This window comes from Carassius carassius, chromosome 41 (genome assembly GCF_963082965.1).
Source record: "Carassius carassius chromosome 41, fCarCar2.1, whole genome shotgun sequence".
In the NCBI taxonomy this organism is placed as follows: domain Eukaryota; kingdom Metazoa; phylum Chordata; class Actinopteri; order Cypriniformes; family Cyprinidae; genus Carassius; species Carassius carassius.
The window spans coordinates 9,462,888-9,483,842 of record NC_081795.1 but is presented as its reverse complement, the minus strand read 5'-3'; the positions used below and the strand labels follow the sequence as shown (position 1 = coordinate 9,483,842).

The following is a 20,955-nucleotide window of genomic DNA, read 5'->3' as shown; positions in this document are numbered from 1 at the left end:
GAAATCATTCTTATATTCTGATTTGCTGCTCAAAAATTATTTATTATGTTGAAAACAGCGGAGTAGAATTTTTTCAGGTTTCTTTGATGAATAGAAAGTTCAAAAGAGAAGCATTTATCTGAAATAGAAATTGTTACATTATAAATGTCTTTATCATCACTTTTGATCAATCCAATTTTGAGCATCCTTGCTAAATAAAAATGTCTAATTTATTTCCAGAAAAAAAGAAAAGAAATCATACTGACTCAAAGCTTTTGAATGGAATAGTGTATAATGTTACAAAAGCTTTTTTATTTCAGATAAAAGCTAATCTTTGGATCTTTATATTAATCAAAGAATTTAATCATGTGACACTGAAGACTGGAGTAATGATGCTGAAAATTCTGTTCAGACATTACAGTGCTTCACTCGCACTGACTCTTATTCTGCCTGAAAGAATGAAAAGACCGAGCTGAAGGTGGAGCGATTCGACCTATCAGATAGAAGCAGCGTTTCAGCTCCGCCCACAAGTGCGAATGAAATATTGAAGCCATAAACCGAAATGATCAAAACGTACACGGACCAACTGTCTTGTCCATGTTCTCTCACTTGAATCCTCTTCTTGAGTCTTGAGTCTCTTGACCTTCTGCAAGCCCCGCCTTGTTCACGCAGTGATTGACATGGCGGGAGGGGGCGGAGACGTGATCGGCTCGGAATGCATTTTCAATGTGCACATTGAATTTTGCTACATTCATTGCGAGACATTGAATGAAAATGCAATCGTAAGTGTCTTGACTGTGAGTGTTAATGCAATTAAATAGCAAAAAAAAAAAATAATTAATGCAGTTAATGCAAAAATAGCATTTGAATGATAATTTTGCCACAGTTTTTGCTTGAACATGTCATATCTAATCATTTCTGTAATACATTTTAATTTTTAGTTCAACTTATAAAGCGTTAAAATTAGTATTCATTTTACATATTAAAACTAGTGTGTGAAATGGCAAATGAAAATTGTAATTTCATTTTCATTTTCATTTTGCACCATACGTTGCATAAATGTATTGGAAAATGTAAATGTAAATACAGAAATGCATTGCCATTTTACATATTGCATTGTCATTTTGCATGTTACATTCCAAATTGAAAATTGCTACCCATATGCTTCCATACTGAGTTGCTGCAGAGAAAAAAAAACTTTGTTGCTGGATATGGACTTGAATGCAAACTGATTGTCCTCCAGCAGGATGCGCTGAGAGAGCGGTAGAACCAGCGGTTTCTCCAGTAACGTCTGTAATCAAGATAAAGTGAATCTGATTTGATCAGCTAAAATTGAAAATGCCATCGAAACTTTTCTGAAGACAGTTGGTTTCCTTCAGATATACATTCATATAAAACACCCGCAATGTGTTTTGATTTTGAAATGTGCAGTATTCAAGTCAAACGGCACAAATAAATCAGTGTATGGGAAATATTGGTAATGTATATCGAAATACCAGAAATGTTTAAAAATCATATCACCGTTATTGAAAAAAAAAATTATATCACGATACATAGAATTATTGTCCAGCCCTAATAACTGGTTATTTTATATCTTCTCCAAGTCAAAAAGCATGTTTGTGTCTGTGAGTTCAACATGTGGAGGGGGTGCATATGATGTAAAACTCTTCACCCGTTTAGACAGAGCCAGTCACACCTGTCTGTCAACTTTCCCCCTGAAGTTTGAAAGCCACCAGCTGACTTTCCAAACCTACACAGCCCCTTTAACACAAGGAAAGCCATCGACTGAGCAGACCGGCGTGAATTACAATGCCACTCATGGTATTTCTCACCATCTGTGTGGTGGTAATTAAAAGAGCAATGTAAGACATCTTCTTTGAAGATTTATTGATGAATATTGCTTTAATAAGAGGATGATATAATGTGGTGCTCAGCAAGGCGTGTGCTGGGGTCTTTGCACAGCTTTTAAGTATGTTTAAAGCACTTACAAGTGTTTCATTGCATTTTCATGACTATGAACAATCGCATGCAAAATAGGGGCCAAAAAGTTGCATTACATTTGGAGAAGTGCTAAAAATGCCCCCCCACACAACCATCTGCATGGATCAAAGCTGCAGGCGTCTGATCTTTTTACACTTCTCTTAAAAAACGAGCCAAAACAAGATATCCCACACTTCTACTCACACATATCCACATGTGGTTAGTGATTAATGTTGTAGGTCTTTTTAACTTTAGCACTGAGTGAAGGACATGAGTGAACTGAAAAAAGCAGTCAAAAATAAAAAATATAAGGCACTATGCAGGAGAATAATTCCCCTGACTGTTAAATGTATTCTTAATATTAAAAAAAATCAAAAAAGTTGACTTTGTAGTTTTAGGGGGCTTTCACCCCATCACTTCTGGTGCACACCTGGGTTCATTTGACGTCAGACTTCGGTTTGTTTGGATAGTGTGAACGCTGTTTTCTGAACTTGGGTGTGAACCCATGAACCGTACCGGAGTCCGTCTCGGAATGGTTGTCTGGGGTATGGTTTGCTTCTGATGTGAACACAAATGTACTAAATCACGGAATTGAACTGCTATAGTTCAATATGACGTATGAATTGGTCAAACTGTGTATTTATGTGTTTACTCACTCGCTTTCCTGATAAGCTTGACTGACGCACTGCGTCGTTACATAGTCGTTACCTAACTGCCACTCTGAGGATGCAAACATAGCGTGGTTCGTAGCCGAAAAACACCGTATGAACACAAACCAGTGTGGGGTAGTGGGAGGGGGAGCAATCAAACTCTGGTTTGGACCAGGCAATTGAACCAAGTGAGAAAACACCCTTATTTAGTCTGTTGGGATAGTAATAGTTACCAACACCTTTATGCATCCGTCATCGTTTTTAATGTAGCTGTGCCTCTCCACAATAGTCTGGATGTCTCCACACCTTATTCTTTCCTGAGAAAAGAAGAGAGAGGTCACAAGTGAGCCAGATGACTCAATCAGTATAGAAACTGGTAACCTAAAAATCATAAGCAAGCAGACAAGATGTGCTTTTCTTCTTCACCATTCTCCATTCTTCCCTGTGAGAAGGGTAGGAGCGCATGACTTTGCTCTGGATATCTAGGAATGTGACCTTTATCCACTGCCTTCATTAATTATGAAAAAATGCACTACATTCTTCTCTTCTTCATCATCCTCCGGTTATATCAGGAGTTGTTAACTGGACAGAATTAGAATTGACCTTAGAGAAAGGAAATTCTGGAGTGTTTGATTTGCACATTCACTCTTTCAAAAAATTTATCTTGGTAATCAAACCTCTGGTCTCTATCCGTCTGTTTCCAAAGACTGCTAATGTCGTCTTGCAATGTGAGAAGTGCTGACGAAGGCAGCTCGACTCGGCAGATCTCCCTGAAACAGCTCTGAACACAAGAACCAAGCTAATCAGTAGGATGTTAGAAGGTCATGCATAAGGCAATTATTGTTCACAAAGAACAAACCGCTCCCTCTTTTGATCTTTTAATTTTTCAGAAAAAGTTGGAGTGAAATGGAGAGAGAATAATTTGCACACATTCCTGTTTCGAGCTTTTCAGTCCGTTGTTTTCAGAGCAGGATTTGGGAAAAGTGAGAACATTAGAAAGGCATGTAGCTTGTCTTATACAACTGCATGCATGAGGAAAGGGACCAGAAGTGGGAAAGAAAGAACAGGAAAGCAAATCTATAAAGAACAGTGCCGTAATGGAGCCTGTTTCTGGAGAAAGTAGCAAGGGTCTGCTTTCTGGTTGTGGCATATTTTTTTTGTTCTAAATTAACGATTAGATTTGTTATTATTGGCTATTGGCGGCTATAAGGGTTTTACATCTAGGTGATGCACAAATATTATTATTTGTTAATATCAGCAAATATTTAATCAAAATAAAAGCTGTCTGTATTATGCAAGTGTCACAGATCTGTACCATACAACTGTCTTGAAGTACAGTAGCTGCAGTGGAAATTATCTGTTGAAGGCCAGGACATTTATATGCTTGAGCTGGCCAACAAATGATGTCATGGTCTGTCTAGCCAGCGTGCTTCGTTTTTATTATGACTCAGGTCTGTGTCAATGCAGAAGAATATGCATGCAAAATAAGAGCGACAAACAATTAGATTTGATTAAGAAAAGAGTGCAGTATGTTCACTTCACACTTCTGATTTGTTTTCAGATCTGATCTGTGGGTCTGTGTGTCCGCATTCTTATTTGTGTGAATCAAATATATACACTACTATATGAAAGGTTGGGGTTAATACGTTTTTTTTTTTTTTAATTTATTTTTAAGTTTTTGGTTTTTGAGAGAAGGATCTTAGGCTCACCAAGGCCTTATTTATTTAATCAAAAATACAGTGAAGACCGTAATATTGTGAAATATTGCAATAATTTTAAATTAAATATATGTAAAAATTGAATATATGTAAAATTAAATATAAAATATAAAATTAAATGTTTTTTTTTTTTTAAGATTCTTTGATGAATGAAAAGTATAAAATAACTTGTGTATTATTATAAAATCTTTACGGTCACTTTTGTTCAATTAATGAATGTGTCCTTGCAGAATAAAAGCATTAATTTTATTTTATAAATTCTTTTACATCTCACTGCCCCTTTTGTATAGTAGTGTATGTGCAGTATAATATAATAATTTTTTTGTTGATATTCGCCTGGTGATAAAAGGGGTAGAAAAAAATCCCATACATTTAGACTGAAGGAGGTACTCAAGAGACAAGTAATTAACCACCTAGCGACCACCCAGAACACTAGCAACCACATAGCTATGGACAAAACCATCCTAATAGAGAACAAGATAAAGCAACACACGGCCATGTTAGACCTTCAGAGTTGGTGCACCTCTTGGTTCATTCAGCAGGTTGACAGATTGACAATGAAGACACATCCTGCCACTACACTTGTCGACTGTTCCCGCTCACCTGTTACGTTTTTCTTTCGGCTTGTTTTTTCCCACCGTTAGCCAGTTGTAGTTGGTGTACATCAACTTAATTAAAGTGCTTGCTCAGGTTTTCTGTATCTGTCTCTCGCTTTCTCTCCCTCCAGGGGACGGTCGCTGCTGTGTCAATAGCAAAACATCAGCCGTGGCAGCTGGTGCATTCGCACAATGTGACCGTGTGTATTTCGATGCATAATCACACATTTGTTCATCTGAGTGTGTTTGTGTGTGTGAGAGATTCTTATACACCGGTGTTTAGTACTTCCAACAATACCTTGTAGCTATTTTACCTTGTGCTCTTTTTATTTAAATATGTTAAAACTCCAAAAAGAAAAATCAGTTATTTAAATGGAACAAGGTAATTAAAAATTATTTGAGTTTTTAAATGTAAAGGTAAAAATTATGTAAATGGGCATGTACAATAAAATATCTAATATAAACCAATACATATCCACTATCAATTAGTATTGATAAATTAAACCATGTCTAAAAACCAATATAGTACCAATGATTTTTTTTTTATGTGTTTAAAAGAAATCTCTTATTCTCATCAAGGATGCATTTATTTGATAAAATATACAGTAAATATAAATATTGTGAAACCTTATTACAATTTTAAATAACTTTCCATTTGAATACATTTTAAATTGCAATTTATTTGTCATTTTTTTAGTTTGTGTTCTTAAGATGATTTTTTTCACAAATATATTTTTTACTGACTTTTGAATTGTATTGTATCGTACTTTCTTCGTTTTAAGGTATGTGTTTGAAAACCGTGGTATTATGGTGGTACCTTATCAAAAAGAAGTCAAGGTAGTACTTCCTGGTACTTTTAAAGTTTCAGAGTATTAACTTGAGCTTAAAATTGTGCTCGTCAAATCTACTGTTTTAGATGGTGATATTTTGTTCGCATTGGTATGAGTGGTTCATTGACAGATCTTTCATACAAATACTTGAAAATAAAAGCTTTCTTTAGCTCAAATGAGCTGAACTCTGTGTGTTATGAAATGGGAGGGGTCATGATGAAGTTGTTGAGTTTATTCAAGGCTCTCAGAGGGCCTTGACATGCTGTGTATGTTGCTGTGTTTATATATCACCTCTGTCGCTCTGCTCTGTGTCTGGAGGGTGTAAGTGTGATTCTGTATCTCACATCTGCTCTTTCTCTGTCAGACTGTGGGCAGCGACAGAATCCGGGTCATGATGGAGAGCGCCCTGACAGCCAGGGACCGGGTGGGCGTGCAGGACTTTGTCCTGCTGGAGAACCACACCAGCGAGGTGGCGTTCATTGAGAACCTCCGCAAACGCTTCAAGGAGAACCTCATTTATGTAAGAGCTCTTCTATTCGCTCTTAAAGCTCAAATCCCAGAGTATTGATCTGATTCCTGTGTGTCTGTCTTTCTCCCACAGACGTACATTGGCTCTGTGCTGGTGTCCATGAACCCCTATAAAGAGCTGGAGATCTACACTAAACAGCACATGGAGCGATACAGGGGTGTCAATTTCTATGAAGTCTCACCTCACATGTAAGCAATCAGCAACAAGTCATCATTACCCACAATTCTGCTCTCTTCTATTACGCAGATTAGTCCAATGGGATGGCTAATGTTTTTTTTATGTTGTTATTAAATAAGGACTACAGCAGTGGTCTGATTTGTCAAGCGTGTAAACTCACATCATTATGGTAGTTGTAGTCCTTATTTAGAAACCTACGGTTAAAAAATGATAAATAAAAATAGAGCAGCTTCAGAATTCACATTTGATGTAGTGGTCGACTGACATATCGTCCAAGGCTGATATCAACCAATGTTTGGCATTTTAATAAATCTAAATTTCACAAAACGTGAATGAGGGAACCAGTGGCTCGAAAAAGCAAATTCTCTTCCACATTTTAGGACTACAAAATTTCTGTTGACTACTCATTATTAAATGCAAATTATTAAATATATATTAGTATTAACTATGCAAAATGCCATATTTTTATGTACTTGGTGGATCTTGTTTATCTTCCTTGCTGTGTTCCGTTAGTGAAGAGGAAATTCCCATGTAATATCTGTTAGGGGTGTAACAGTACGCAAAAATCAGGGTTTGGTACTTACCTCGGTTTTAAAGTCACGGTTCGGTTCATTTTCGGTACAGTAAGGGAAAAAATGGAAACATTAAACTGCAGGTTGTTTATTACTTTTTTTAACAATTCGTTTACACTTTTTAATACTTTTTAATAAAGTATATATAAAATAAAAAAAGAATAAGAAATAAAATACTGCTGCAAAGTTCTCCACTAAATAAAATACTCTCAGTCTCAAACCAATATCATATAATAAAATATAATGAAAAATATAAATAAATAACTATGATTACAGTGCAGCATTACCAATCACAGCTTGTAGGCCTGCTCATATTTAAAATATATATATATAACTTTTCCGAAGTGTAAAGTGCAGCATCAACAGTTTCAGTTTTTAGACCTGCTCAGATTTCGTTATTGCGTTGGAGCAATAGGTAAGAGCAAAGGTCTGTTTAAATGCCGACGGGAGCTGCGTTTGAATTACAATAGTTTTTTTCCTAGTTGTAGTGATGTTCACACTCGCGTGATGCCTTTTGAAAACCTTAGGCCGGTGACACACTAGCATATTGCACCTGTCAAACAGTCTATTTTGCCATCAATACTGTTGACGGTGTCCTTTATCAGTAGGCTTTATATTTATGCTTAACATGAAGTATAGATATTGTTGTCGTGAAGACAAGAGCCTGGTCTGTCGGCGGCCTCCCTCTATGTCACCTACAGTAGCAGCAGCGTGCCAGCGCCACGTCAGGCACGATTCTGGTGTGTGAAGACACAGAAAACTCGAAGCAGCCGTCACGCAACTGACACGCAGCAGAAACGCCATGCTCACGCCACGCATCCAGTGTGTCACCGGCCTTAGAATCAGCTGCAGGGCGGGATTTGCGCTGAACGCGGAGACTTCCGCTACTTAATATGTTTGTTTGGAAACACGAAAATGTACTTATGTTCCACAAAACAAAATATTGCATTCGGTACACACGTGCACCGTACCGAAAGCCCTGTACCGAAACGGTCCGGTACGAATACACGTACCGTTACACCCCTAATATCTGTGGAATGTTAAGGACTATAAACTGAAGTTCTTCTACAATTGTAACATTCATAGATTTTTTTTTCTGTAAGGTTTGTGTGTGTATGGGAGCTTTCAGTTGTCTGGAGGCATAAAGGGAAGTATAAAGTTATAGTTTACTGAAAGCAGACCGTACGCCCGCTGTACCGCATTTTTTATCTCACTCTGATAACAGATGTGTAAACGTGATGAAAGCATTATCTCAGCTCTTATGTAAGCTGAAAAAACACAGACCGTCTCTGGTGTCACCCTCCTCTTTCATCTTGAAAGCCATTGGCAACTCCATCCTCACTGGGCTTTTACAGTGTTTACACACCAATGTTACTGACACCTGAATGTCATTTTAGGCTTTACCAAAAGAATGTGTTATTTTAATGCTACCAGAAAAGGAATTTGAAGCAACATTGCACATACGTTATACACCAAGAGAGATTTTGAGAAATGCTTAATTTTAATTAAATACATGCATTAATAATAATAATTTGTTAAAATACATAACTAAGCTTTTACGATCTTGACATATTCCCTATACAGTTATGCCGTGGCTGATAATGCGTATCGCTCCATGCGGACTGAGAGACGAGATCAGTGCATCCTCATCTCAGGTGAGAGTGGTGCTGGCAAGACCGAAGCCTCCAAAAAGGTTCTGCAGTACTACGCCGTCACCTGCCCAGCCAGTGAGCATGTGCAGACTGTCAAAGATCGCCTGCTGCAGTCCAACCCTGTGCTGGAGGTAAACATGTACACAGCACATCTAACCCAACAGGTTTCATGACATACAATTTTACCAATCTCCAAATGCCTGCGTATAGTGGTGAGATCAGTGCGGGCAGTAATTGTTGCCCTGGACTGCTGTCTTGGCGAAAAAATCCTCTGAATGACTCTCAGCGATGCCAAGGAAAAGATGCTGAGTTTATTCTGAGCAGTTTGTAGTCCTTGTAAACCTCTCCTGTAATTATACGCCACTGTTATTATCTGTGCGATAAGACTGGCGCATACATGAAGGACGTCTAAAAATGAGAAGGCCTACGGAAGCAGCTCAGACGGCCGTTCTGCCAGATGTTTTGCAGATGTGGTGCCTCCCTTTAAACTGGCTGTGTGTGTGCATCCGCTAGAGCTTGCGTATAATCGCTTTTGTCTAAATGATATCACTTGTTTTTCTGTAAGCCGTCCTTAATTTTATATAAATAAATTTTCCTTCCCGTCGTTGTTTGGTTTTGTCCTTTCAGGCCTTTGGAAATGCCAAAACTCTACGTAATGACAATTCCAGTCGCTTTGGGAAATACATGGACATTCAGTTCGACTTCAAAGTGAGTTTGCTAATGTTTTTAACAATATTATTGTCATTAAGTGATCATTAAATGAAGCTCACATCTCAATTGCTGTGATCCACCTTTACCCTTACAATGCTCTCCTTGGTTTGGGGATTTGGCTGCATCCACCTGCGTGTTTATGTGTTTGTGTGACGTTATGCATGCTTCCACGTGTGTCAGAAACCCGGTATTATTCCCTTTGCTTCTCCCTTTGGGTGTCCCCGTTGGCAGGGTGCTCCAGTAGGAGGTCACATCATTAACTACCTGTTGGAGAAATCACGTGTCGTGCACCAGAGCCACGGCGAGAGGAACTTTCACATCTTTTATCAGCTTATCGAGGGAGGAGAGGAAGATCTGCTGAGGAGACTGGGCCTGGAGAAGAATGCCCAACAGTACCAGTATCTGGTGAAGGTGAGAGACAGACCTCACATTCTTTGTTATGATTACAGCAGATGTCTACAGTCTGAAGAAAACTGTATTTTGAGAAAAAGCTGTGCTTACAAGTTAGCACACATGCTTCAGCCACACTGGGTCATGCTGGTTTCAATCTGTTTCTGTCGTCTCTCCATTTAATAAATAAAGCCTGTTTCCATCTTTAGTGTAAAAAAAAATAATCTTTGTGTCTCCTACATGTTAATTTTTTTCACACTTTCATCTTCTGTCTTACAATGTGACGTTACATCTCACAGTGGTTTTATATACCTCAATTACAATCTCATTATTTTTTGTTATTGCGACTTTATATTAAACAATGTGACTTTACATCTTGCATTGTGACAACATCTTAATTTCTTGTTATTATGAGTTTATATCTCGAAATTGCAAGTGTCATTTATTTTATTTTTTTTCTGTTTTAATGTTTCTTAGGGTGAAAAACATAAAAACGTAATCATTTATATCTGTCATTATTGGCACTATTTATCTCATAGTTTTGACTCTTTGCAACTTTGCAACTTATTTCTCGCCATTTCTCAAAAATTTGACTAACATAACTTATTCTCATTTTAAACTTTTTTTTTCACAATTATCTATATTTTTGTCTTTTATGCGGAAATTGCATTAATAATCAAATGTCAAAAAAACCCATTCATATATTTTTCAGCTCAGTTTACCACATTATTAGCATTTATGTTGGACTTTTGTATTAGTATTCATAAATGGCATCATAAATTTTCCCACAAGTGTGCAGGAATGTCCCTTTTTTGCTTCCTCTTGCTCCCCTGGTGTTTAATAGAGGAAGTGAAGAGGAGCCCCTCCTCCCTTGGTTTCCTGTATTGTGTTGATCGTGCGTGTGTTGTTTTTTATTTTTAGGGTAACTGTCCCAAAGTGAGCTCCATAAATGACCGCAATGACTGGAAGTTAGTGAGGAAAGCCCTGAGCATCATTGGCTTCACCGATGATGAAGTAGAGGTATGACAGGCAAACCGACCAATCACAACACACACACACACACACACAGTGAAGAATGAGCGAATGTTTTTCTCCAAGAGACAGAAACTTCTCCCTCTTTGTCTGGGCAGACAATTCTTATTTTTGCAATCTGGTGTCAGAAATGACACTTTACCTATTAAATTGTGATCGTTCCTCTCATTCACAACCATCCCTTTCTCTCCACAGGAGCTTTTGAACATTATTGCCAGTGTGCTACACTTGGGGAATGTTCAGTACGGCGGAGAGGACAATGGCAGTGCCTACATCACCACAGAGACACAGATTAAATACTTAGCCAAGGTAATAGGACAGTGTATTTACATCACTGTGTTTAATAATCTAAGTGTTTGTGTTAAACCTCTAACCATGTGCATTGAAATTACATGGCAGGGGTTTGTGTTTGACTGTTTGTGTGTGAACTTATGATTATTGCAGTTGTTAGGTGTGGACGGCACTGTTCTTAAGGAGGCTCTAACACATAAAAAGATCATTGCCAAAGGAGAAGAGGTATGTTTCCAGTTTTTTCTAGAGTGAAATATTAACATTTTCTTTCAAATATGAAGAATCTTAAATCACAGATTCAATTCAAAGCTTTTATTTAAACCATCTGTAATAAAATAGTGCTGTTTAGCTGTTCTGAGTATTTAGTTTCAGAGTTGATGTGTAAAAAAGTTGTATGTTCAATATGTAATAATAATTGCAATGAATGTTTCCCATAATTCCACTGCATGTGTTTGTGTTGTAGCTGATGAGTCCTTTAAATCAAGAGCAGGCTGCTTCAGCACGGGACGCCTTATCTAAAGCAATATACGGTCGTACTTTTACTTGGCTGGTCAACAAAATTAATGACTCTCTGGCCTTCAAGGTATGGACTCATTCTGTTAAAAACATTAGCTCCATGGCTTAGCAAATTCTCCCATAGAGGCTAGTATGAATGAAAAATATGAAAGTGAATATTTAGCGCCCCCACATGGAGAAAGCCTGGAAATAGCATGCCATCTGATGTGTTATTGTAATACAGTCTTGCCATATGATCTTACAGACTGTGAATGTTTAGTCTGAACGGTACGCCACAGCTGTTGTTGAATATTTCTGTGCTTTTAATGTCTCACAGGATGATTCATTCAACAGTAAGAGCGCTTCCGTCATTGGTCTACTGGACATCTATGGTTTTGAGGTATTTCAGAACAACAGGTAGAGTAAATACATAAAATGTAATTACATTTTATATAATATTCATGTTATACAATTTAACAATATATATATACTATATACTATTATATTTACTTATATTACTATTTTATGTAATATTGTATACACTGTTTATTTTATATAACTATAAAAAGATATTGCTATAAATATTGAATATTAATTTTAATATTTTAAATTAAGCAATTAAATTGCATTATTATTGTAATATTTAATGACATGTTTATATGAGAATATTAAATATTATTGTAATTCTATTGTTTTACATTTCATATTTATTTTTTGTTTATATTTTTAATGATAATTATATCCATCCATTCTCCAAACTATTTTCTGTACTTGAGTTTGTCCTATGTCATGTTACTGGAGCCTATAAATTATATATTTTATATTTTTGTTTTAAATAGTAAATCTTTAGCATGAATATTTAATATGAATATAACTTTTTTTTTTTTTTTTTTACGAGTACATTAAAATATTTTCATATATGAAATTCATCATATAAATTATCATACTAATCATTTTAATTTTTTTTTTTATATTCTGTATTTTCAAATAATATTTCATGAATTAAATAGAAAAATAAAGCCTTTTTTATTATTTTGGTTATCTTTGAAACTTTATTTATTACAAAAGTATTATCAGACTAATTTTCAGAGATAACTCACTCTGCCTCTCTTTGTCTATTTGTTTAGTTTTGAGCAGTTTTGTATCAACTATTGTAATGAGAAGCTGCAGCAGCTCTTCATTGAACTGACTCTGAAGTCGGAGCAGGAGGAATATGAAGCCGAGGGAATTACGGTGAGAATTCCCAGAAACACATGAACATATGCGTACTGTACACATACACAGCTCAGCATATGTCTGAGTTGTGTATGGGGTACTGGAATGGGGTCTTGCCCGCATCTCATTGGGCACATTATGGGCAAACGTGTCGTGGGCTTTATTTTCATGCTGTATTAGTATGGTAATACTGACCTCTCACACTGCAGATAAAACATTGTGAAGCATTAACTGTTAAAGAAAGCTTGTTTGTGGCCTTGATTCGTGGGTGGACTGGGAATGCTCTTAATTTTGCATTCCTTGAATTTTATATCAAAAACAACATCACAAATCTTGAATATTTTCCTTTTAGTTCAAATGCAGTAATGCTCGTGTTTTTGTGTTCTCCAGTGGGAGCCAGTGCAATATTTTAACAACAAGATCATTTGTGATCTTGTGGAGGAAAAGTTTAAAGGAATCATTTCCATCTTGGTGAGAATGCTCTCTGTGAACTTCCATCAACATATTGGATATTGTTTTAAGTTGCTTGAATCTAAAAGTATTTGCCTCTCTTTCTACAGGATGAAGAGTGTCTCCGGCCTGGAGATGCCAGTGACATCACCTTCCTGGAGAAGCTTGAGGACACTGTCGGTGGCCACGCACACTTCCTAACGTCAGTCACGCCACCTTCCCTTTGTCCTTCTAACATCAGGCCTAAAATCATATACTGAGCATTTGCAAACCAATATATATGATATTTATATCTACATCTGTACAACATTACAGTCACAAGCTGGCTGATGGAAAAACCCGTAAAGTGATGGGTCGTGAGGAGTTCAGATTGATCCACTACGCAGGAGAAGTCAACTACAATGTGAACGGTCAGTTACTGAACAAAGGGCAGTGATTAAAAATGAAGAAACAGAGAGAGTATATCGTTGAACAAAAGCGGACACTTATGCCCACAGATTTTTCCAAGGCTGAGCGTTTACTAACGTCATTATGTATTTGCCAACTTCTAGGCTTCCTGGACAAAAACAATGATCTCCTTTTCAGAAACCTGAAAGAGGTGAGGGAACAGGCCTAGAAATTTTTTTTTTTAATATATATATGATAAGAAACGTGCAACATATCAAGACTGAAATTTTAATAATTAAATAATGTGTCTGTAATTTCAGGCCATGTGTATGTCCGAAAATAAAATCCTCACTCAGTGTTTTGACCGAGAAGAACTCACAGACAAGAAACGCCCAGAGACGGTATCTATCTATCTATCTATCTATCTATCTATCTATCTATCTATCTATCTATCTATATATATATATATATATATATATATATATATATATATATATATATATATATATATATATATATATATATATATATATATATATAGATCTGTCTATATATCCATCCAGTTATGATTCAAAAAGTAATCTCTCAAGTATTCACTTTTTTAACTTAAATACTACTATTTCTAGAAGGATATATGTATGTTATGTCAAATGTTATTGTTTACCTTCAAACAGGACCATAAACATAAAAATTAGTTTGTGAATCGGTTGATAGTAGCATTTATACATAAACCACAGCAGCTTGGCCTCTGTCCATGAAATTGCGAATCTGCATGCCACCCACACTGTGAGGAATGCCCTGACACTGTGGTACCTCGTCACTCCATGTGACTGTGTTTAGTCCTGAATCCCCCCAACCTCAGTGCCCACTCTGCACAGCTCCATTGGCCGAGTGTGGGTGGACTGCTGTATAGTTGTTTGCTTGCATTGTTGACCACTGGCTTCTCCCACATCGTCACTGCCTGGCTGGACTTGCACACTGTGGCTTGTGTTCTTGCTTATTTCTCACTGGCCATCTCTCACTACCCGTCTGTTTTCTTCTTCTCTCGTTCTGTTGGTTCGCTGTGACCAGGCAGCAACTCAGTTCAAGAACAGCCTGGCGAAGTTGATGGAAATCCTGATGTCTAAGGATCCGTCTTACGTGCGCTGCATCAAGCCTAATGATGCCAAGCAAGCAGGTTTGTGAACTATTTTCTGTCCTTGAGTATTAGCATCATTTATCACTTCTTCTCTCTTGTTCTTATTCCTTTCAGCTGTTCCCTTACCACAGGACTGTATTATTATGCTTTTGTATGGCAGTATTATGGTAGTTTTGATGCATTCCATGTTTCAGAATTTTTGCCATATTCATGTAAGATTATGTATTTATAAGGTACTCTAAGGTATGTAGAAAATATTGTATTGTTATAGGAAATGAGACATATTAGTTATAATTTATTATAAATTTAAAATTGTTTTATTTAATTTTATAATTTATTATAAAATAATTTATTGTAGCCTTTATTGTTCATAATTTTGTTACTTTTTTGTCATTAAACATTCAATGGCTGTTGAGTGCTATACATTTTGATACATCTATCTATTTTGAGTGTTTATGTATTTTGAGTTTATTTGTGCAGTTTTTTCTCCATGTGATGTAATGGTGTCATTGTTCAAACTGCAGTCATTGGTTCCCTCACTCTGATTCTCTTACTTCATCAGCTCCTTTGTTTTGCCCTTGTCTTTTGTTGATGTTTGTTAGCGTCTCTTGTTTGTTAATAAGCTCTTATCCTCCTAAATAGTGGCAAATCTATAGTTGTATACATATATTACATTTTACAAAGCCTTGTTAAACTGAAGTATATTTCTCCTTACAGGGCGTTTTGATGAAGTCCTCATCAGGCACCAAGTAAAATACCTTGGTCTGATGGAAAATCTTCGGGTGAGGAGAGCTGGCTTTGCATACCGCCGTCGCTACGAGACCTTCCTGCAGAGGTTGGCATCTACATGACAGAATTATATTAGAAAATTAGGCCTATTTAAACTGTTTTTTAATGCAGGCCTTTTAATGGCATGACCTGGTTATTATTTCAAGTGTAACCCTGTTGGTAGACCAAACATACCTCATACTGGTAACCCACAATATGTTTTTAACTTGTAGTTCACGTTAGCCTGAACCCAATTTAGCTGATTTAGGTTATTTTTCAGCAAGGCTCTCACAAAAAGCTTATTTGTAACTCTTCACACTTTCTAATCCTCTTTTAAAAGCTCAGCACTTCCTGTGGACTTCAGTGATAATTAAGGTCAAAGGGAACAAGGAGTGTGTTGAAAACAGTGATTCCTCTTTCTGCTTAAAATATAATTAGGTTTTGTGGGTAATGCTTGTGTTTTCCTGTTTCAGGTATAAATCCTTGTGTCCACACACCTGGCCAAACTGGGATGGCCGTCTGGTCGATGGAGTGTCCACACTCGTCAAGCACCTCGGCTACAAACCTGAGGAGTACAAACTCGGCCGGTTGGTAACACAAATAAGTTTTTAAAAATGCAATTTATTATATTGGTGTAAAAAAAAATTTGCATTCTTTCTGTGGTTCCAAAAAAAGATGAAGGCCGTTTTTTTTTCTCTTAAAGGACCAAAATATTCATCCGCTTCCCCAAAACCTTGTTTGCAACCGAAGATGCACTAGAAGTCAAAAAACACAGCCTTGGTATGAGCCATATTCAAATACATATCATCTAACTCTCCACTGGATGGTCTAACTAAACTTAACTTCAACAAACTGTTCTTCATTCACAGCTACCAAACTGCAGTCATCCTGGAAAGGCTACAGTCAAAAAACCAAATACCGTAACATGCGACAATCAGCTATCAAGGTCCAAGCCTGGTGGAGAGCTATTCTGGCCTGCAGAAAAGCAAAGCGTAGGAGAGATGCTGCCAACACCATCCGCAGGTCTGTGTGCATGACGTGTCTAGTACAATAGTCAGTATGTTAGTACATGTGAGAGAGCTTATGCTCACTTTAGTTTTTATCATCAATATGGTCACTATTACAGGTTCATCAAAGGCTTCATCTACCGTCACCAGCCACGTTGCCCAGAGAATGAATACTTCCTGGATTACGTTCGATACTCCTTCCTAATGAAGTTGCACAGGAGCCTGCCCAAAACTGTTTTAGATAAGAGCTGGCCAACACCACCCCCCGCCCTCATTGAGGTGAGATATATATCAATCATGATCCCTCATCAGTACAATCATCGACTCATCTAGACATGAGATGAGAGATTATGCCTTCCTTTCTCATTCACAGGCTTCAGAGCAGCTCCGAAAACTCTGCATGCAGAACATGGTGTGGAAGTACTGCAAGAATATCAACCCGGAATGGAAACACCAGGTGTCCTGTCCTGTTTTGTTTTGTTTGACTACTGTACTGAAAAGTACCTGTTGTTACGTTGTATATGGTTATTACTGGAAAAGAAGCTTTATTATCTGTTATTGCAGTTGGAGCAGAAGATGGTTGCAAGTGAAATCTTTAAGGACAAGAAGGACAACTACCCACAAAGCGTCCCAAAACTTTTTGTGGGCACAAGGCTCAGTGAGTTTTCAGCCTCAGTTTAGAGACTTTAGGAGAGCTCAGTTTGGATTTCCTATATTGTATATTCTAATGTTTTTTCTGTGTGTGTCAAAAGATGGCGAGGACATCAACCCTAAATTGCAACAGGCTCTGGGGAATGAGAAGATGAAGGTTGGTTAAATTCTGGGATGTTTGTTTGGGAGATCTCTCTTTAATTTGGTTCAGACTGTGGTTCACAACTCTTTTTGTATACTTCCTCTCATCAGTCTCTCCAAAAAAGTCAGACATCTGGCATTTTACATGACTGAATATGAGATCGCCTACATATTACTTCATTTCTCAGTGTTTCCTCAGACAGCGTACAGTAGTATACTATGTTTGGCCACCGACTGAGCCTGGTTTCTCCCACACATTTTTTTTCTCCATTTCTATCATCATAGCGTTTTGGTTCCTTGCCACTTGTCGCCTTTGGCTCCCTTAGTTGGGGACACAATTTCTGGCAACACTGTTGACTTGAATACATGGACACTAAAAGAACTGAACTGAGCTGGACGATGACGTCACTAAATCAACAATGAACTGACTTTAGCTGAAAAACTGACTGTTTTCTATTGTCCTCTTGCATTATCAGCACACGTTTTTCTTGTTTAACACTGTAAAGCTGCTTTAACAAACTGTATTGTATAAAGCACCAGATGAATAAAGGTGACTGGGCTTGACTACTATACATGACCATGTGTGAAGCATAATAGACACATGTAAAGAAAAAAAGTGATTCTGCTAAGATAATCCATCCTTCCCCACAGTATGCTGTTCCAGTGACTAAATATGATAGAAACGGATACAAAGCACGCAACCGACAACTCCTGCTCATGGCAAACAGTGCCATCATTGTGGAGGAGGCAAAGCTCAAACAGTCTATCGACTACAGCTCACTGAAAGGTGAGAAGAGAGACCGAGAATGACACAGCTTAAACTGTTTTTACACTTAGTGTTATTGCTTTCATACCAGTTATAAGGTATCCCATTCCCATGAAATGAACCAGAGACTGTTTTCAAGCAGATCTGAATGCTTTATTCAGAATTTTGTTCAAACCCAGTTCGAAAAGCCACTATCCCTCAGTTTCAGACATCCATGCCAAAAGCTGTAGTGTGATAACACCCACTGAAAAAAGTGAATCACAACAAAGTAAAACTGACCACTTCTGTTTTTACTTTAGGGATTTCTGTCAGCTCTCTGAGTGACGGCATGTTTGTTCTCCATGTCGCTTGTGAAGACAATAAGCAGAAAGTAAGTCTAGAGATCAGGTATTTGCTTTTAATTTCCTTTTTAATTGCCAAACCAACTGCTTTCAGAGTGAATATATGAACTGTATTGGTGTCACAGGGTGATGTGGTGCTTCAGTGTGAGCATGTCATTGAGACGTTAACCAAAGTGGCCATCTGCGCTGACAAGATGAACAGCATTAACATTAACCAGGGAAGGTCAGTTTTTTTAAATAAATCTTACGTTTTAAGGCAGACTTCTGTAAATCTCAGAATTTCGTTTATGAAATTATTATACATTTTATTAATAAAAACTATTGCTTTCTCTTGCATGGACAGTATAAAGTTCAACATGGCACAAGGAAAAGAAGGGATCATAGATTTTACATCTGGCTCAGAGTTACTGATAGCCAAAGCTAAGAATGGACACCTTTCTGTGGTGAGCATTGCTGTCGAAATAAACTTGAATGGATGTTAATTGAGACTTCTTTTTTTTTTCTTCTCACTGAAATAACGAACCTATTTTTAATTTCTCAGACTGCCCCTCGCCTCAACTCAAGATGATGGACGAGTCATGAACAAGTACTTCCTGCTTTCTCACAGGATCTTCCAGAAACGCTCCTTATTTCATCAATCACATGACTAAAGTTGGAGCTTCACTCTGCCAATCAGATGCCAGCCAGCTGCACCAAAAGCCTCTGCTTTACGTTGTGAAAATCGAGCAAACTTATTTATGTTTCGGGGGGATTAATACGGTTATATGTTATGATGTTATGTCAAAGCCAAGAAATAACAATTTATATGTGCATTTTCCTGCACCTCTTGTCTTTATCTAGCTTATTTGGGAAAATTTGATTTGTTAGAGAAGGTGACCTCAGCCATGTTAATGAGGGAAATCAGGGTTCATAATGAGTAGTTATTAGCTTCGGTTTTATTTGTTCACCCATGATTTGCTTTTACTTTTCCATGGATTCTGCAATCCAAACCTACTCAGAACCAATACACTTTTGTGTTCATAGGAAAGGTATTAATTACTTTTTGCATAGAGAAGATGACTTTGAGATAAACGGTTACACCTGTTCTACACACTATTAGTGCAACATAATTTTGCTCACAATATTAGCTGATGTGTTAAAAAGGAGGACAAATTTATAGAGAGCGTACACCAAGTGCATTGAGCGTGCGTGCCATGTATGAAAAGCTACCAAAAGAAGATCAGTAAATATTTATTTTCTCAGTCCCAAATCTGAGTCTCAAAATGTTACAGCTAGAAAGTATCTTTGATCAGATAAGTGATCTGACAAAAATGAAAAGTGATTTTTGAGAGTGGTGTTTCCTCCCACACTCCAGTGGTGAATCATTCAGGCTTTGTGCTCCTAAAACACTGGACACATTTATCTCTCATATTAATGCCATTTCCCACATTAGCACTTCTCTAAGCTCAGTGTAAAAGCTTGTGAGAGAAGTTAGCCATAATAGTAGTTGTATGTTATCTACAAAAATATGTAACTTGGCTTGTTTCTCTGAGGCAGGTTTATGTATATGTAGATTAAAGGTAACAAAGCACTACTAAATGTTGGCAAACCAAATGTAAATGTTATTTTAGAAACCAAAAAGTGGAAATGTGGCATATCCTTTGCACTGTAGGATTTCAGGCACCTAAAACTCTTGATAGCACAATTGTTTGATATTGCCTTGATGTCATGACCGTCAAAGGACAATGATCAGAGAAACATTGAACATGTGCCAATCATAGCTGGTGTCAGTTGAGGATGCTTAAAAGAAAACAATGAAAGGAAACACAATAAATGCTGGCGTATGCATAAGTGCCACATGTATTTAGAAAAAAATATATATTTTTGACATTTATAAAAAATTACAAATAAAAAATACCCCAATACTGTCCACAAAAAAACTCTTGGCCCCCAAGTTAAGATCATTCAAACTTGTGGTTTTTGTTTTATACTATTTGTATAGTACTTGCCTGGAAGAAATCTGTCATTTTGAAGCAAACTGACAATGTATTTGAACATATTAAAGCTGATTTAAAAAAAAAGGAAAAAAAGCATTGCCATGTCAGATCTGTATTTTTCATAGCATGTATGGGATGGGCATTTGTGCTTGCATTATTTAAGGTAAGTCACAGCTTCCCTTATATTTTTTCTTATCATTTAGTGGAAATGTAATTTTGCATTTAACAAATGTAATAAATCTATTAAATCCATGATCCAGGAAAAAACAGAAAGTGAATGGGAGAAAGAGTGACAGATATTGCCATTATGATATCATTGGCAATTGATGTTTGGTCTTTTTTTTTTTTTTTTTTTTTTTGTCTGTCAAAGGTTTTATTGAATAAATGAACACCAAAAACAAGTTTTTTTGAGTAGTCTGTACGATAAACTGCTGGAGTTGAATTAACTTAGAATTGAGTGATATCATTCATTAGTATACAGTGGTAAACAGAAAGCAGCCACATACAAAAGAC

At 37.0% G+C, this 20,955-nt stretch overlaps 1 protein-coding gene across 5 annotated transcripts in view; it reads left to right on the top strand.

Moving 5' to 3' along the window:
* LOC132123601 (unconventional myosin-Ic-like) overlaps positions 1-20,505 on the top strand; it is a 52,529-nt gene extending 32,024 nt beyond the window's left edge. For 4 of the 5 annotated variants that reach the window (XM_059534350.1, XM_059534349.1, XM_059534351.1 and 1 more), the window contains exons 2-32: positions 6,118-6,273; positions 6,355-6,470; positions 8,616-8,814; positions 9,311-9,391; positions 9,626-9,805; positions 10,706-10,804; positions 11,012-11,125; positions 11,261-11,332; positions 11,571-11,690; positions 11,940-12,019; positions 12,730-12,835; positions 13,208-13,288; positions 13,378-13,469; positions 13,583-13,677; positions 13,819-13,865; positions 13,975-14,055; positions 14,726-14,831; positions 15,510-15,627; positions 16,034-16,147; positions 16,264-16,340; positions 16,430-16,583; positions 16,687-16,846; positions 16,941-17,024; positions 17,132-17,225; positions 17,320-17,375; positions 18,011-18,146; positions 18,425-18,495; positions 18,592-18,689; positions 18,810-18,909; positions 19,008-19,783; positions 19,916-20,504. In XM_059534350.1, the coding sequence (XP_059390333.1) occupies positions 6,145-6,273; positions 6,355-6,470; positions 8,616-8,814; positions 9,311-9,391; positions 9,626-9,805; positions 10,706-10,804; positions 11,012-11,125; positions 11,261-11,332; positions 11,571-11,690; positions 11,940-12,019; positions 12,730-12,835; positions 13,208-13,288; positions 13,378-13,469; positions 13,583-13,677; positions 13,819-13,865; positions 13,975-14,055; positions 14,726-14,831; positions 15,510-15,627; positions 16,034-16,147; positions 16,264-16,340; positions 16,430-16,583; positions 16,687-16,846; positions 16,941-17,024; positions 17,132-17,225; positions 17,320-17,375; positions 18,011-18,146; positions 18,425-18,495; positions 18,592-18,689; positions 18,810-18,909; positions 19,008-19,034 (3,087 nt within the window). In that variant the 5' untranslated portion in view covers positions 6,118-6,144 and the 3' untranslated portion in view covers positions 19,035-19,783; positions 19,916-20,504. Of the gene's footprint in view, positions 1-6,117; positions 6,274-6,354; positions 6,471-8,615; positions 8,815-9,310; positions 9,392-9,625; positions 9,806-10,705; positions 10,805-11,011; positions 11,126-11,260; positions 11,333-11,570; positions 11,691-11,939; positions 12,020-12,729; positions 12,836-13,207; positions 13,289-13,377; positions 13,470-13,582; positions 13,678-13,818; positions 13,866-13,974; positions 14,056-14,725; positions 14,832-15,509; positions 15,628-16,033; positions 16,148-16,263; positions 16,341-16,429; positions 16,584-16,686; positions 16,847-16,940; positions 17,025-17,131; positions 17,226-17,319; positions 17,376-18,010; positions 18,147-18,424; positions 18,496-18,591; positions 18,690-18,809; positions 18,910-19,007; positions 19,784-19,915 lie in introns of all 5 variants that reach the window. The other variant, XM_059534347.1, reaches the window with a different exon arrangement.
* The last annotated feature ends 450 nt before the right edge of the window (positions 20,506-20,955 follow it).